The following is an 18,217-nucleotide window of genomic DNA, read 5'->3' as shown; positions in this document are numbered from 1 at the left end:
CCATCTGTGCAGATCAGCAAGATTAGGGTCGGGACTTTTGGCTCATGGGTATTAATAGCAAAACGTATAACTCCTCAGATGACATTCAGTATTTCTCATATTACTCAGTTTCACAGGGAGTTCAATATACTTTACTGATGTTAATCAAGTGTGTGAACATTGGACACAAATACATTTAATAGATCTTTTTTTCATATATTGGAGAAGTCATCAAGGATCCAGCGCTGTCAATTATTACTAGTTTGTTGAGGGTATCGTAGTTAGTACATCCGAACATATCAAACCTCTTTTACGATAAATTGTTCTACACTAAATTGACGTGCTCTGGACCTGACCCTTGCTGAACTTGGAATTTTCCGAATTTTGGAACTGTAAAGAGAGTTGTCAATCCCACACACAAATGCTGGTCCACATTTTGCATAATTTAGTCAGATAATCCACACAGATGAAAACTTTTCAACGCATCTTATTGTCCTTGTCATTCTTTCTAAAAATACAAGTTCGCTCTACATCCATGCTAGATATATCATACCTTTTCACTATCTAACATAGCTAAATATTTTTATACACTTTTATTCTGGTTACAGTGAGCTCTGCAAGATGTTTTTGCAAACCAACGGATTGTGTCGCAGTACTGGAAGGAGGTTATAACACCAGTGGCATCTATAAGATATGGCCCAGAAATCGTGTAATTAGAGATAGCCTTGACGTCTACTGTGACATGTCTACTGACGGAGGAGGATGGACAGTAAGTGGAACTCTCGTTCTCCTACATTCAGTAAATATTAAGGACCTTAGACCTAATGTTATTCCACCCATTAATAATACGAACGGTGTTCTGAAACCTTTCAACTAACAGAGAATTTCAAATTTATCGAATCACAGAAATATGAAAGGAATTCTTAAAGTATATTATTCATTTAAACCGATGTTGCTGATCTGTCCTTCTAAACTGCGACCCTATGGATAATTAGCCAATGACCACGCTTTGTAAATTGTAAAAGTAACTATTTTAAACTATTATTTCGAACAGAATAACAAACGTGCTTTGTTTTTCAGGTAATTCAAAGGAGAGGAGACTTTGGAAGACCAAATGATTACTTCTACAAAGGTTGGGAAGAATACAAAATTGGTTTTGGAGACCTTGATCGTGAGTTCTGGTTAGGTAAGCAGAATATGTTCCTATTTATTTTGGAATTTCTTTAATGTTTCATTTTATAAAAGAAATAACGAGTTCTTTTTCTTCAATGTACTATATTAATAGGTTAATACATTATTATTTTAAAGGTAACGATAATATCCATGCACTCTCAGAGCAAAAAAAGAACTCCATAAGGTTTGATCTTAAAGACCTGGATGGTAACTCCAGATTTGCTTTGTATGACCAATTTTCGATTGATGGTGAAGAAAATTATTATTCACTGCATGTTCGGGAATACACCGGAAACGCTGGTAAGTTGGACAGCAATACTTCAGTTTTCTATCTTTTCTTAATACTTATTCACAAATTTTCCGGATTTCCGATTGTGACATCATAGTTAAAAAAATGGACTCAAATATTGAATTTTTTCCAAATTATTGTACATAGTACTGTACAATTTTCACCAATTTTCCATCGGCCATATTAACTTAGCTATATTAGAGAAAGGTAAGGTATATAATACTGGGAAATGTATTATATACATTAACCTTATACATGGAAATATAAATATTATACATTAAATAGTTTTAAGGTATGTACTGGAAGGAAAAAGAGTACACCTTATGGAGAGCATTAATATGTAATGGGACGTGATAATCTATGATTATTTAGAGCAGTATGCTTTTGTTTTTGTAGGTGATTCCTTCACTGGACACAACGGAGCCAAATTCACGACCAAAGACAGGGACAATGACGTCTGGGAGAAGAATTGTGGAGAAGAATACAATGGTGCCTGGTGGTACACCGGCTGCCACTCGTCCAACCTCAATGGACTTAACTTGAAAGGAAATCACACGAGCTATGCCAATGGAATTGACTGGAGTTCGTGGAAAGGACATCACTATTCTCTTCCGTCTGTTGAGATAAAGATCCGTCCTGCGGATTTTAGGATATCTCGAGAAGAAATAGTACCACAGTAACCAGCGCTTCTTCTAAGATGCCTTAATCTGAAATTAGCGTTATTTTCTCTAATTCCAATAATCTCCCAAAAGGTGCATTTTACAAAAATAATGTAGACGGGTCCATCTCGCCGGCTGTCCAGATTCTCAATTTGTGTGTATAAAATAAAAATAATTTAATGTATTTTAATTATCACTCAAAATGAATTTTAGAGATAAATCTGAAATTGGTTATTGTTTTTAAATTTTTATATATTTTAATAAAACAAAGACAGTGAAACAAGAGTCTTTTCTTTGGCACCTTTAAAAGACATAATCCAGTAAACACTGGAAAAAGCCTCCTGCAGGCATTTCTTCTTGGCTGTCCACCCTAAACCACTCTACAATGTTTACTTTAAAACGTGTTTCAGCAGCTTTTATGTTTCCAGTCATTATTTAAAATGAAATGTGGACAAATAATGTACAGTAAACTGGGAGACTCATATTGAGAAAATGCAGCAGACTCCGGATAACTCGAACAACGATAAGTCGAATTTTCCCGATATCTCGAATTTCTACAATCTCTCCTTAAAACCTCCATAGAATAATGCTTTAAAATTCCTGTTAAATGTATATAAAGTTTTTTTTTTTCTGTTGATCGTTGTGCTATGCTACAACAATCAACAGAAAAGAAATAAGCAGAAAATAGAGGGAGTTAAGGCTCTTTTGGCCTCCATCATATCCATAACAGCATAACCAAAGATCATAATCGTGGACATGGATTCTATAATGAAAGCTCCTAGAGCTTCGGACAATTTATTTATAAGGATACTGGATCGCGTGGGAGTGCGACGATATTTGTAAATTCAATGAACTTAACATTGTGATGGTTTTCAGTACAAGATAAACAATTTCTTTATATTTGGATTGTCACACATCCTGGCAGGATGTTTATCCATAGATTGCATTCCCGAGAAGTCTAAATTGGGAGTGTTAAAAAAGAAAAAGAAAAACACACGCACACACATACACAAACATATGTGTACATACAGATGCACACATGAGCCACACAAAAGGAATCTCGGCATAAAGTGAAGGAAGTCAGTCACCAGACGCTCGAAACGATACCGTGAAGAAAATTAACGTAAGTACATTACATTACTATTTCGTTATTGCTGGACTTGTTGAAGGTGCAGTAACTTCATGTCTGCATTAGTTTTAGATTATTATAATTAAAATTATACTGGGTTATTATTTTTAACTGATGGGGGTTCCACCCCGTGACGGGTACTGGTATCAAGCGCATGGGGTGGTTGTCATGTCCGGTGCTTATTGCTGTTGCTCGAGGAATCCTCTGTCTATCCTACAGGTGTTCAGGATTGCAACTTTCGGGAGATCCTTGTAGGTGTTCTGTAGGAGACCAGTTGCTGCTAGTCTCTTATTTAAAGGTATTAGCCACCATACTGGTGGTTGACACGGTGATCGGGATGGTCATTACTTGTTCCACACGTCATATCTCTTTGATCTGCAGTCTGTGTACTCCTGATCTTTCCCACATGGGTTTTCTGCAAGTTCCCAGTGTTGAGCACTGCTGTGCTCAACACTGGGAATAAGACCAGACACAAGGATTGTGTCTGGTCTGTTTCACGGGAGTGTCTTGTCCGTTATTATGGCACTGTCCCATTACGGCTTGTGGAGTCTCTAGTACAGTCTGGAGCTCGTACTTGTAATACGGTACAATTTTTTGATCAACTGGTATTTCCTCGCTAGCTTCTGATGTATTGTTATACTAGCTATCTGCTAGTATCTACGAGTGTACTCCTTCTGGTAATCATCCGGCATCCTGCGATGATGTGTTGGATCGTTTCAGGAACCACGACATGTGTCGATTGTCACTCCGGAATTCTTGACGATGTATTTTTTCTGTAGTTACTGGTGTTAGATGGCGTGCATGGATCCTTCGGTCTCAGAGAAGAGCGGCCCAATCGTGAGCCATGAATTGGAAGCCATTTTATCCATGTGGTCTAGATTGAGGTCATTGTAGTGATTGCCATGGACTGTCTTCTTTGCCTATCTTTCTAACTTCGTTTGTTCCGAACTGAGGAAGGGATCTCCTCGCTTAGGTTGTGTGATATTCCGCTGTCTATCTTCTTTATGGCCTGGAAGAGTGGTATGTATTTTTCTCGAAATAATCCTTCAGATTCGCTATCACTTTCTTCTGTTGCTCGATGAGGTCTATCAAACCCCTTCCTCCTTTTTTCCAAGCTATAGTCAGTCTCTACACAGCCGACTTCGGGTCGTTTTTGCTGCTCTTGATCATCATTGTCCTTATCAATCTATGACCCTCGAAGGAGTATGTTAGCACTGAGGTTGCATAGGTGTTTACAGCTTTTACTGTGTTTCCTCTGTTCAGCTTTGCTTGGAGCACGCTTCTGAGTCACTGATTGCATTTTTCGGTCAGGTAGGCCTTGATCTCCTTGTGCTCAACGAGTTAGAGCACAAGGAGAACAAGTGCCTGCATCCTCATCAAGTATTAGCAGATCTAACCCCCATCATAGTTTCGATCTCTTTCCCAGTCTGCAGCTGGTATTTTCGGCTGATTAATTTCCCTGGTGCAACCCGTGGCTCTTCATTTGTCTAGTCCTGATTCCATCATGATATCATTGCTGAATTCTTCGGTGATCCGGAGTAACTGCTGGAGTTGTTCGCAGTTACCGCGTAGAGCTTGATTTCATTCATGTACATCCGGCAGGAGAGGGTGTCCATTTGAGCATGGTGGATAGCGGATTTCGTGCTAGAAAGAGATCTATAGTGGACTCAGCGCCTTTCCCTGATAGATTTCTCTACAGATGGCGATCGGTGTAGTTCTAATGTTCTCGACCTTGGTGGCGGTACTCCATTTCGCCATGGTTACCTCTAGGAAGTTTCTCACTGTCGGATTGGCTTTGCTTTATAATTGTGGCTTCAATGGTTAATCGCTCCTTGCATCCTTTGCTCATTCGCTGCATCCCTTCTGCTATTTGGCCATAATGGTCTGGCTTTCCAAGTGGTCTAATATCTTTTTAGTTATGAAGCTGGTCAGACGTTGTACATCGTTTGGAGACAGCTAATCGGCGTGTATTTCATTGCGTTTATTGTATCTTGGTCCTTAGCCTTCTGGTATGTGATTCCTTCAGTAAGGAACTCTGGAACTGTCTCTGGATGATTTATCATTCGGATGAAGTGCTCCGCTAGGTGTCTGGATGTGCAAGTGAACGTTTTTTTTGCATTTTACATATGACTTAACTCCTTTTAGATGAACTTCGTGTTTCATATTTCAGATGGTGTTAAAGCAACTGCTGTTCGTCATTTCTACACTTTTCTTAATCACTAAAGGAGGAACTGACTTAAACTGCGACGTAATTCGTTCAAAGGAGAAATTTGACGAAGGTTTCGCCTTATTGAGAAATGTTTTATCCGAAGGTAGGAGGTGTTTTATATTTCCATGTTTACATATCGAAAGAAATTAGAGTACATGTCCAAAACAATAATTTTTTTGCTTTATATTATGTTTTTAAATCTGTAAATGGGAATTCCCGAAAGAAGAAATATATCTTATCTTATACAGACAATTTCGAATTAGATGTCGAATTCCACTCGATATCTCAAACCTAATAAGCAGTTGAGAAATATTAAAAGAACGAAGATCGAAATACAGCATAAAAAGGTCCACTTAATCGTTCTTGAAATATCAGTTCGTTTTATATCCACTCTTGGAATATAAGCTTTCAACACCCAAAAAAACATTTTTATTTCATTTTGTCCTTATTACAGTTGACTCTCCAAGATGTATATTTAAACCTGTGGACTGTGCTGAAGTTCTGGAAGGAGGATATAACGCCAGTGGCATTTATAAGATCTGGCCCAGAAGTCGTCTATTAAAGGACAGCTTTGACGTCTACTGTGATATGTCTGCCGATGGAGGAGGATGGACGGTGGGTGGAACTCTTTTATTCATATATTCAGAGCACATTAAGACCTTCAGGTCTAATATTATTCTCCTTTATAATATGAAAACCTTTGATAATCTTTTAGGTGTTGTTTAGTCAGATAGATGAAACAAATATACTAATACTTTTTATTTAAATAATAGTAATTTTTTCCATTTTAACTATAATCCGAAACCAAATGGACAACGTTTTTTTCATTTTTCAGGTGATTCAAAGGAGAGGAGACTCTGCACGCCCGAAAGATTACTTTTATAAAGGTTGGGAAGAATATAAACATGGATTTGGAGGTATCGATCGTGAATTCTGGTTAGGTGAGCGGTTTATTTGAATTTGTTTAAATGAAGCTTGATTGTTGTCAGTTGTACTCCAAACATGAATCATTGATCAGAAAGTTTACTGTGTGGGAATTAGCTAACCGACGTGCATATTTAAGAAATATTCTGTCTATCTAGAGAAGCCATATTGAAGTATGAAGATGTTTTCTTCTTGAATTATTAGAATGTGTATTTCTGTACATTTTTATCAAATGATTTGTTCTGTATCGAGTTTTCTTCTTGCCTAATTGTGATAATATACAATAGATTTGTAGATTTTTTTTGCGAAAGAAGCAACAGTAAAGACACTCCCTGGTGTCTCACTGTTGCATTACAGGAAACTTACACGCTTGCAGGAATTACTGACAGAGAGGCATATAATTGTAAAGCATGAAGACTTTTGCATCAATTTCACACTTAAATAGAGGGGTTCCCAAAGGAGGGGTACTCTCTGCAATACTCTTTGCTGCAGCTCTTGATCCTTTCCTATCAACCTGCAATAACATCCTTACCTACGTAGACGACATGAAAACTTTCCATCCAGCCATAGTGATAGTGAGCATAAGGTTGCTCTACAAGCCACACAGCAGTTAACCAACCTGGCCAACTTCCTAGATTTGATTGGTCTTGAAATAAACCCTCTTAAACCAGCTCAGATGTTCTTCTCCAGAAAGCAGATAAAGCATAACGTCACCATAGTCGTAAATGGTCAATCCATCCAGATTGTCGAACATCACAAGGATCTGGGAATTACCTGGGACAACAAGTAATCCTTGACTTAGCATTTCACTACCACAAAGAAGAAGAAGAAGGGTTCATAATGCTCAACTGATGAAAGAAGTTTAGGATAGGTTTCCTTCTGTTTTCCATTGTTAGGTGTGTTACCCCAGTTGCTTTATACTCTTCGGTCATTTGGTCACCAGCTCCAGAAACGTTAAAACCTTCATAAGCATAGAATATTAGCTACTTAGGTGATTAAACAGGATCTTCCAATTTCCTTTGACTGTCTCAAGAGGCATTTTGTATGCAAATATGGAGTAGGCACCCTGGATGTTTATTGTTACCAGGAATATATATATCCTGGCCTAGTTATTGAGAGGTAGATATGATGCGCCAATACCTCCAGGCATCATCTCGCATTCACGAAGTCTGAGGCATCCATGCAATCTGCAAATCAATCCACTTCACTCCAACCTAATCTCCTTGAAAAGAATAAAGAGGATGTTCCCACAAAATACAATGGAAATCCTGAACCGGTTTCAAGTTAACGGTGAAAAACTTTGCTCCAGTAAGGTCTACAGGATGTCTGTCTTCCAACAAACAACGGAGTCAGAACGGTACTAATTGGAACCCACAGTCTTTTGCAAGCAGTGCAAATAAAAATTGAGCTGGGATGCATGACTGATGTTGAGGGCAGTCCCAATGCACAGTTCTCTCAAAATCTATATTGTGATTAAGGAAGTCGTAATGGACGTTGACAGCCTCATGACGCAACCCTTATATTACTCAGAATTATGCTGCCATCATGCAGTTCGTGTACGAAGTTTGTAAAGCTTAAATGTTGCGAATGCTCCTTTCAGAAGACACCCAGCACAAAAAACTTTTTTCCCCTTCTTCCTGATGGATTTTGTGTGACCCACTCTTTCTGCTATCTGTTGAATTGACACGTGTGACAATTCACCTCTCCTGAAGCGATGTACGTCCTTTGTTGTTTGCGTTGTATTCCATCTACCTATAACTGAATGCGCGTGTCTTTCAATCCTTCCTTTAATTGGTGCTGACATCTACTTGCAATGTGATCCTTGCAGTTAAGACAGAGACTTTCTCAGAGAGTAGTAAGTCGAAATCATTCCTTGATCATAAAATATAAAAGCGCAGTTTGATGGAGTATAAATTACTTAAAAACAACAAAAATGTCAGATGAGATATTTGCATGAAACACAGTTGAATAAAATATTCCTTTTATAGGAAATGAAAAGATTCACGTACTCTCACAGCAGAAGGAAAATTCCATTAGGTTTGATCTTAAAGACATGGATGGGAACTTCAGATTTGCCGTGTATGACCAATTTTGGATTGAGAATGAAGAAAATAACTACATCCTTCACGCTCGCGGATACTCTGGAGATGCTGGTAAGTTTGAAAACGATCACAATATGCGTTTCTTCAATTTATTGATTGCTAAAACTCTGTTACATTTAAAAACTGATTTATTAGTTTTCCACATATTTTCCATTTCGATACTTCAAGCATTGTATCAAATCTTGCTAAATTTACACGCTTTCACTGTTTGTCCAAAATCTGGATTGTGGTTAAATATATTTGTGGGGTTATCATTAAACAAAAACTCAACAAACTGACCGTTTATCAGTTAATTCGCAAGAAATATTTAACGCGGTGTGGCTTTTTTGTTTTTGCAGGTGATTCTTTAACTACACACAACGGAGCCAAATTCTCCACCAAAGACAAAGACAACGACTCTTGGGAGAAAAGCTGTGCTCAAGAATACAGTGGTGCCTGGTGGTACGTTTCCTGCCACTCATCCAACCTCAATGGACTTAACCTGAAAGGAAATCACTCAACCAACGCTAATGGAATTAACTGGGGTCAATGGAGAGGACATCGCTATTCTCTTTCTGCTACTGAGATGAAGATTCGTCCTGCTGACTTTAGGATTTCAAGCCAAGAAACAATACCACAGTAACTAATAACTCCTTCCAGAACTTGTTCATCTTAAGTTATAATTTTTTCTTAACGCGATAAAGTGCAGAAAGGTGTATTTTACAAAACACCACCTAATAAACGAAAAGCTTTAGAGATAAATGCTGATTGTGTATTTGACTTTTGTTAAGATAATTTATGTTTGACGAACTGTTATGGGCCTTCTTCACACCTTCTTTGAGTTAGTCGGACTCAGGTGAGGACAGTAAAGATTTTTTACTCCCGGTAAACAGAAAAACCAACAAGAGAACAGATGGAGTTTGTGAACATAATACACATGGGTGGATCAGATTATTTTCTTGGGTAATCCCAATATAAAATATTCCTTTTTCATCCCAGTTGAGAACCATAGCACTTGAAAGTTTATAGCCGATTTTTGTGTGGTTTTTGATTTCTATGACTGCTATTGGAATATCGTCTATAATCAGGTTCGATCCAAGTCCAATAAGACCATTAGATAATCGGGTTAAGCCTCATCTACTGGATCTCATTACTGGCCTAGTTAAAACCTGAAATGATCTTTCAAAGTATTCCAAAAAGCCTTTAAAAGAAACACATTCATACAGACGCAGGTGAGAATTGATTGGACCAATCCATTGAGAAAGACCGGCACCGTCCTCCCCACACCGGGTGGAAAAGACCTCAGTTCGAGTCCAGTCAATGATGTGAGGTATTTTTATGGGCCTTTTTCACAACGTGGCTGAGTTAGTCGGTCTCACGTGAGGGTAGAACGGTTTTTTCTCCCGGAAACTCCAGTTTTCGTCCAGAAAACAGAAATTCGACCACAGAATACGCAATTTACAGACAATATGAACGAAGCAATCTGGCCTTAGTCGCTGATGCTCCTAAAACCCTACTAAAAGAAAAATCACTAATACAATATTAAAAAGCACATAATATCCTTCCAGTCTAAACTGATATTGAAATCCAAGTGCGATATGAAGCTGCTTAGGTTGCGAATAGTTTAAATTACATGGGTTTTGGATCCGTGGTTGTGCAAAGGATATTTATAAGTTGAACCGAATTAACGCTACATTTGTTCACTTTCTATTTTAAACAATTATTTTATTTTTACAAACATAAAAAATATGTATTGGAATCCATTAAGAAATGCGGATATATTAAAACAAAAAAACTTTTTCTGGATATTAACCACACAGTGGTGGTCTAAACATGTGAGGTCCATTTCGAAAATAACGAGGCTGCTTTGGCAAGAACAATTTAATTTTTTAAATTCTATAAACTTTCCTAAATGTAGTTTAATTTTTACTAAGTAAGTTTATAGAACTGTTTTTTTTAATCGTTTTCTTCTAGTTATAGCTTTTTTGGTGCTCAGCAGGAGAGCGCCAACGTTTATTAGCAAAATTAAAATTTGCACGTTCACCTATTGTCAATTTTGAAATAAAATTTAACAATGTTTGAAAATAGATGAGAATAAGACTTTCTAAAATTTTATATAGTTTTTTTACATTTTAAGTCGAGCCTAAAGGCAAATAAGGATGCTGGAGTTGATGGCATATATTAAGCAATTTTGAGCGAAGTAGCCAGATACTGTATTGAATCATTGGGATCATTTATGAAGGTATCGTTGGAGCCGGGTCAAATTTCTTTAGACCTGGTAAAGTGCCAACGTATCACCAATACATAAAGATCTTTTTTAAAACGTCTGATAGAGGTGGTGTAGTCCTAAGAAATTTTTAAATCCTTCACTGAACTCTCCAAGAATAAGTAACCTTAGTCTTCTGAAGCGTTGCTTATTCGTGGTGGTTCAATATCAGGGCAACTCCTTGTGAAGATTTCCCCAATATGAGATACAAAGTATAACTAATACGATGCCAATTCACCTACTTCAGGGTTCACTTATATGATGAAATTGCACTAACTTGTCCATTTAGCACGTGTTATAATATTAACAATTAGAAATCTATTTTAAATACCATCAACCATCACTGTTTTGGGCATAGACCGGAGTACCTTCATTCAGTGATCCCGCAAAGATCGACTACCACGAATCTTATGGAGACTATTTCGAATCTAACACGCCCTTAAGTTCAGACAGCAATTAGATATTTTCTTCTTAGACGTTGCATCCGCTTTCGACAGTATTTCCATCTCGGATATTACTATCATCTTGGAGGAATATTTCCATATAACTGGGCACGTATTAGCAATAATAACGAGTTCTTTGAGAGCGAGACACATCATTGCTATAAATGGAATTTCCAAAGAGACCTTCCAAGTCAACAGGGGAGTCCCACAAAGTGGTGTCCTTTCTGCTACGCTCTTTGCAACAGCACTGCATCCTTTCCTGGCACAAAATCACAAAATCAAAAACAATTTGTCATGGGGCTCCGACTAAATGAACGCAAGACAGCACAAATGGTTTTCACCAACAAGATAATAAAGAACCACATATCAACACGCGTGAATAGTAGCGTGGTCAAAATAGTCCAGACACATTGATCTTGGTGCGAAATGGGACGAAAACCTAAACTTCACACCGCATATCGGACATGTAAAGAAGAAAACTTACGCAGCACTATGGACCTCTAGACTGGTAAGTATCAGGAACCCTGACCTTGTTAAACCATATATTTTAAGATGCGTCATCCCCATTCCTCTCTACGCATCTCAGATTTGGTCTTCTGCCCCAGATGCTACCATCAAGGCTTTCCTGGGTTTAGTACGATGCTGAGATGGTTAAACACTACGCAGCCATTTACAATCTCAAGGGCTGTTTTATATGCCAAAAAAGACCAAACTATGATGTGGGGAGACGCCCAGCGGCACATCCACACCCACCAGAAAATGTTCACCAGCTGAAGGAGGTGCTGACAGAGGAATGGACGATGTTACCGCAAGAACTTATCAACAACAGTATTCTAAGTATGGAAAGGCGGTACAAAGCCTGCATCGACATTAGGGGTGGCCATATCTCTTGCTGAGGACCACCTCTTTGTTCCATTGTTCCATCTTTGGCAGTGATGCATCTGTATCATGGCAGCCAGTGCTGTTGCCATTTTTGAATAAAGTCCCTCTGTAGCGTTTTGTTTCTGTTGTTGTTGTTTCCTTCATTCTGTACCTCACGAGGTTCCTTTGGTATGCTTTTCCCATATCCAGGACACTCCTATGAGAAACTACAGGTGAAAACCTGACTGGTCCTTAAGTTTTGCACACCACTGTAAATCACTGAAGTAGGTGGCATCGCTTTTGTGATTTCAAATATTGTGAATGCCTTCACCACGAGTTGTCTGATATTGAACTACCTGGAATAAGCAGAGCTTCAACACTGGATTCTCGAATAGGCAACACTTTACCAGTGGATTCTCTGGTATAGGTGAAACTGGGACTTAAGAAACCAAACCTAGAGCAGGGGAAAACTTCTTATGCGGGAATTTCTTATCCGGGTTCTACTGTATATTTATTTAATTTTCATTAACTTGAATAACCTAAAGATTTCTCTGTTTCAAATCACTAATGTTTCTTGTAATTGTGAAGCACAATTCTGATTAGCAGAATCAATTTTTTAAGAGAAAGAAGGTCGAACATTTTAATTTTTCTTTTTCAGATCGAAAGAGTAAGGTATATATGGGATACATTATGGTATATAACAGTTAATATATAGTAATTTTTAATAAGAAACTTGCTATTTATTTTTAATTTTACGTTATAAAATCAGAATTTTGAATTGTAAACATTAGCAACTGTTACTTTATTGTGAGTTAAATATTGGAATCTCTCATTTTCTTTTAAGTGGCTGTTCTTCACACCAGGATTTCTTCCTTTATATCGCAAGCTGCTTCTGTTATTTATCTCAGAACTCGGCATAAAGCTGGCTAAGGGTAAAATTGTTGTCTTGTGTAAATATTGTGTCTTAATACATTTTTCGTTATTAATTGTACTTGGAATAATGGAGAATTAAACTCTGAAGGTGACATTCACCAAGGATAGTAATTACCGATATTCAAATTTTGCGCGAGTTTTATCTGCCAAATTAGAAATAAATTTTTTTAAAAAATGGAAGTAAATAATAGTTTACAAATTGTTATATATTTCTGAAATGTTTTGACACTATACACTAATATGCAAAGATCTATGCGCATGTGCACTTTTAAAATAATTTTTGGAATAATTTTTCAGAAGTGGCGTACCCTTACAATCTCCTCAAGTTTTTTTTTTTTTTTTTTTACAAGAACACGAAACAAGTTCTTGCGACCTAGGCGGCCTTTAGCGATGGTGATATTGCAGTGAAAGACAGCTGTCACTGAAGAAGTGGTGAGAAAATACCACGAAACGTTTGACCCTATTATGAACGAAATTGAACCAAATTGGACAGTTGGACAGTCACAGTAGTAAGCTCCTTATCACTAATTAAACGCGGTATGCGTATCAGTAAATAGATTGAATGAAACAGACAGTACTGCGCATGCCATCCATTTCTAGAATGTCATGTAATTAATCGAAAGGTGTATGTCAAAGGCAACCAGTTGTTTCAGGAAATGTCATGCGTGAGCTACGCATTTTTGAATTATACTCTTACAGGATTTCTGAACTGTTCAGTGACATTTTGTTGATTTAATTTTCCTGCTCGTACCTCATTTGAATATTTCATTAACCTGTCTCGTAAATGCGTTAAAAAGTCTTGACAATTATTATTAATTCTGATGAGAACATACCAGTACGCAAGCCACTAAACGCATATACTTAAGAACCTGACAGTGTTGCTTTACTAATTGGACGGCATTGCACCTTTGGACACTTTTATCTGAAAGGATGTGTAATTCCTTAATCTGTACTGCTGAGAAGAAAACACTACTAAAAGAAACAATACTAAAAGAAAAGAAATTAGACAACATATGCATTTCTCTCCTCCTCCTGTAGTTAACTATCCAGTTGGCCTCAGAATTTCCCCAAATTGTCAGCTTCTATCACCCATGTAGGTAATTTATTCCAGTAAATTTAAAACTCGCTGGCTAAAATAAAACTTCCTGCAATCCAGTCTAAACAACTCCCCCCATAACTTGAAATCCTAGCCCCTAGTTCTAGAATCATTTATAACCATGAAAATTTCGTCCTCATATATTTTACTTATGCCTCTTAGAACCTTAAACCCCTCAATGAAGTCTCCTCTAATGTGTCTAGTCTCTAAGCTGTGCAACCCACATATTCTAAGTCTTTCTTCACACGGACGCCCTTTTGCCGATCTCAACAGGCGAGTTACCTATGACCCTTTCAAACGGCACAATGTTTTTCTTTAGGTGCGGTCTCCATAGTTGAACACAGTATTTCAAGTGTGGTCTAAAAATAGGATTATGGGATTATGACGTCCTTATCTCTAGTGGCATTTGTTCGATAGATCATCGATAGGACACCATGGGCCTTCCTCGCAACCAGTCTACAATGCTCGGAGAACTTCATGTCTGACCGTATCGTAACACCCAAGTCCCTTTCCTCCACCACTGGCTTTAGTTCAACTCCACCAAGTGAATAAGCTATTTTGGAGTTACTGTTCCCCAGGTGCAATACTTTACATTTTGCTGGATTAAAGCATAACCGCCATTTTTCTGACCATTCCTGAAGTCTATCTAGATCTCTCTGAAGAAGCTCAGCTTGACAGTGATCATTAATTACTCTACCAATCTTTACATCATCTGCAAATTTAGACATCACGCCTCTATCCCTTCATCGACGTCATTTATAAAACTCAAAAACAACAGTGGTTCTTGGGGAATCCTACTTCTTACATTAATCCAACCTGAAGGATAACCATTTATCACAACCCTCTGCCTCCTGCCCTGAAGGCACCCTGCTAACCATCTAAGGATTTTCCCAGTGATTCCAACCTGTTCCAGCTTATAAAGCAACCGCTCATGTGGGACTGAGTCAAAAGCTTTGCTGAAATCTAAATAAACAATGTCGAAATTATTCCCTAAATCCAGCTCGTGAGTGACCCTTTCGAAATAGCGAACCAGATTTGTTAAACATGATTTTCCCTTTACAAAACCATGCTGAGTATCCTTGAGAATTTCAATTCGATCCAAATGATCCTGAATTCCACCCTTGATCATTGCCTCCATGATTTTCCCTACTACTGAAGTCAGACTGACAGGTCGATAATTTCCAACTTCACTTTTAGAGCCACCCTTATGTATGGGAGATACATTTGCACTTTACCAATCCAAGAGAATCTCCCCAGAGTCTAGTGATGCTCGCATAATTAGCCTCAATGGTTCAATGCACTCGCTTGCCGCCTCTCTTAAGATTATAGGGTATATTCCATCAACTCCAGGAGCCTTACTGTTCTGTAGGCTTGAAAGTTTTTTCATTAAATAATCTTGCGAAATTTCAATATCATTAATTACATATTTTTTAACTTCGCTCCCACAATTTCCCATTGCCACAAAAGGCTTTTCATTTGACAACATATGCATTACTATCCCCCTTACGTAAAGGTCCGATCTGGTTTGTCCTGCTCTTCTTGGCATTTACATATGTGAAGAATTCTTTATCCCCCTCTTTGCTCTGTTTGCTAGTGATTTCTCATAAACTGCCTTTGTCTGTCGAACCTTTTCTGTGGCTCTATTACAGATCATCTTGTAGCTGTTATAGGCTTCAGTACTTTTTATTGCTCTGTAACTTTTCCATGCCACCTTTTTCTGCTCAAGTAATGTGGCAACTTCACTATTCATCCAACTTGGAACCCTTCTCGTGGAGTATTTTTTTACTGGTAAATACGCATTCAAGGCTTCTGTGATTAATGTTTTTAAGGTATACCGTAATTGAATTGTATTGGTTCTCTGTGCGATATCTACCCAGTTACTGCTGCTACCTCTGTCATCGTCATCCACCGTACAACTCTGTGATCACTTCCTGCTACTGGTTCCTCTACTGTCAGCCCTGTTATGTCATCTGATTCATGTGTGATGATGAGGTCTAGGATATTCTTTTCTCTAGTACTTTCCCTGACATGTTGATACAAATAACAGTCATCTAGTTGATTTAAAAATTTTGTTCCCCATGTCGAGTTTCCTTCCCATTTACTCCAATCAATTAGTGGCAAATTTAAATCACCCATAATAAGGCATTGACGCTTACTTGCCCATTCCATTTGCATGTAGAGGCTTTCGTCATAATCTTAACGATCACCTGGTCTGTAGATTACTCCTACTCGCATTATACCTTTGTTTCCAACTATCTCACACCATACAGACTCTATACTAGCATGTGAAAGATCTGAATCCGGGAAAGCTATCGTCGCACTCAGGCTGCTTCTGATAAGAAGCATTACCCCACCATCCCTTCTATCTAACCTATCCTTCCTAAATTCATTATACAAGCCGTACTGAAACTCATCACCCCTTATCTCCGGGTGGCACCACGTTTCTGTAAGCCCTATTATGTCCGCGTTACTTGTCCTAACAGGCTATTCAAATGCACTCATTTTATTGACGACACTTCTGACATTACTGTATAAACAATTAAGACTTAGTGTTCCTTAAAGGTATTTAAGCGCGCTTCCTTGGTATTAGCTGCCCGCTCATTTGAAACGTTTCTGCCTTCAGAACATCTTGCTAATATGTTGTGTTGCTGTAACAAACAAGAACTCTTGAGGAATGTACAAGCGTTACTTTGACCAACATTATCGGATAAACGGGTATCTATATCACCCTTGCCCCCCCCCCAAATTAGCAGTTTCTCCTGAACGTTCAAGGTATCCTCAGTAATACTGGAAAAAACACCCTTGCCCCACCTTTATTTAAACATTTCGCGTCTCTACAAAACAGATTCCTTCTGTCTACGAGAGCGGGCTAAGCTCATAAAAATTTCCCCCCGAAAGCCCTTGCAGAATCCTTCATGTCTTTATGAACGAATATTTTATTAGGAATAGCGTCGCAGAAAGACAATATTTGATATAATAGGCATCCTGGCAGTTCCAGCCTGTACTGTGGCACAGTGGTATCGTCACCGTCCTCCCCACACTGGGTGGAAATGGCCCGGGTTCGAATCCTGTCGATGACGCGAGGAACTTTAATGAGCTTTTTTCACTCCGTGGCTGAGTTAGTCGGTCTCAGGAGTAGATAGCAAGGTTTTATACCCCGAAAACTCGGGTTTTTCGTCTAGCAAATCGACCAGAGAACACATGCAATTTGCAGTCTTAATACACAATGTACGGCAGATGAATTTTAATATTCGAGTGGCGTAATATAATAGTTTGAAAGCAGTTCCAGGAACCATTACAAGAAGAGCTGGCCAAGGTCACCCTAGGTCTGCGTCAACTAGAAAAGACCACTATCTGGCTCTACAACAAGATCCCTACGATGTCCTAAAAATCAACTGATATTTGAGGTTGTTGCCGTCACAGGTGAAAACATTTCCAACCGGACTGTGTTAAGCAGACTCAATTCAAGGGGACTCTACGCAAGGAAGCTGGTGGTTTGTATCCCATTAACCGCAAACCACTTCACAGCTCGGTGAAACGAATGCCATGAACATATGACTTGGAGCCCTGACAAATGGGGAACAGTTCTGTTCTTCGATGAGTTCCGTTTTAGCCTATGAACAGATTCTAGATGTCATTTCATCTGGATAAAATGAGGAATGCGCTACCATTCCTACAACATCAGAGAAAGGGACACTAACCTTGGAGGCGACGTTCTTGTGTGGGATGGAATAATGATTAACGGCCATACCCTTCAGTAACTTAGTCGTTCTATCTCTCGAGGATGCCCACAAGGTTTGGTGCTTAGTCCAATCGTCTGGGATTTGTTTCTAGATGAGTGGCTTCTCCGTTCAACTCCCAATGCTTCTAAAATAGCATATGCCGATGATCTAACCCTTCTTGTCCTTGGTATTTCTCGTGTTTCTTTGGAAAGTACTGCCAGTAGCATTATGAATGATCTGTGCTCTTGGTCCGTTATTAATAAACTTACCATTTCTCCTAACACGACTAAGCTTCTTTATCTTATGGGCAACCTCAACATTTTCAGGCCTCCGATTGTTAAACGTTTTGATCGTTCTCTCTCCATGGTTGACTCGCTTAAATTTTTGGGTATTATTCTAGATCGTAAGTTAAACTTTCAGAAACATATCTTGCACCTTCATGATAAAATAGCC

At 38.4% G+C, this 18,217-nt stretch overlaps 2 protein-coding genes across 2 annotated transcripts; both read left to right on the top strand.

Annotated features, from left to right (window-relative positions):
- Positions 1–706: 706 nt before the first annotated feature.
- LOC150082739 (techylectin-5A-like) lies at positions 707–2,121 on the top strand. Its single transcript, XM_090378782.1, has 4 exons — positions 707–748; positions 1,060–1,165; positions 1,288–1,452; positions 1,838–2,121. The coding sequence occupies exons 1-4, from the start codon at positions 722–724 to the stop codon at positions 2,119–2,121; spliced, it is 582 nt and encodes a 193-aa protein (XP_090234908.1). The 5' UTR covers positions 707–721.
- A 1,016-nt stretch (positions 2,122–3,137) lies between these two features.
- On the top strand, positions 3,138–9,161 carry LOC150082738 (techylectin-5A-like). Its single transcript, XM_090378781.1, has 6 exons — positions 3,138–3,223; positions 5,400–5,541; positions 5,893–6,053; positions 6,274–6,379; positions 8,351–8,515; positions 8,803–9,161. The coding sequence occupies exons 2-6, from the start codon at positions 5,400–5,402 to the stop codon at positions 9,084–9,086; spliced, it is 858 nt and encodes a 285-aa protein (XP_090234907.1). The 5' UTR covers positions 3,138–3,223; the 3' UTR covers positions 9,087–9,161.
- The last annotated feature ends 9,056 nt before the right edge of the window (positions 9,162–18,217 follow it).

This window comes from Mastigoproctus giganteus, chromosome 7 (genome assembly GCF_048544385.1).
Source record: "Mastigoproctus giganteus isolate SK-2022 chromosome 7, ASM4854438v1, whole genome shotgun sequence".
NCBI lineage: Eukaryota > Metazoa > Arthropoda > Arachnida > Uropygi > Thelyphonidae > Mastigoproctus > Mastigoproctus giganteus.
Note: the sequence above shows the minus strand (reverse complement) of the source record. Positions and strands in the feature narration are given on the sequence as shown.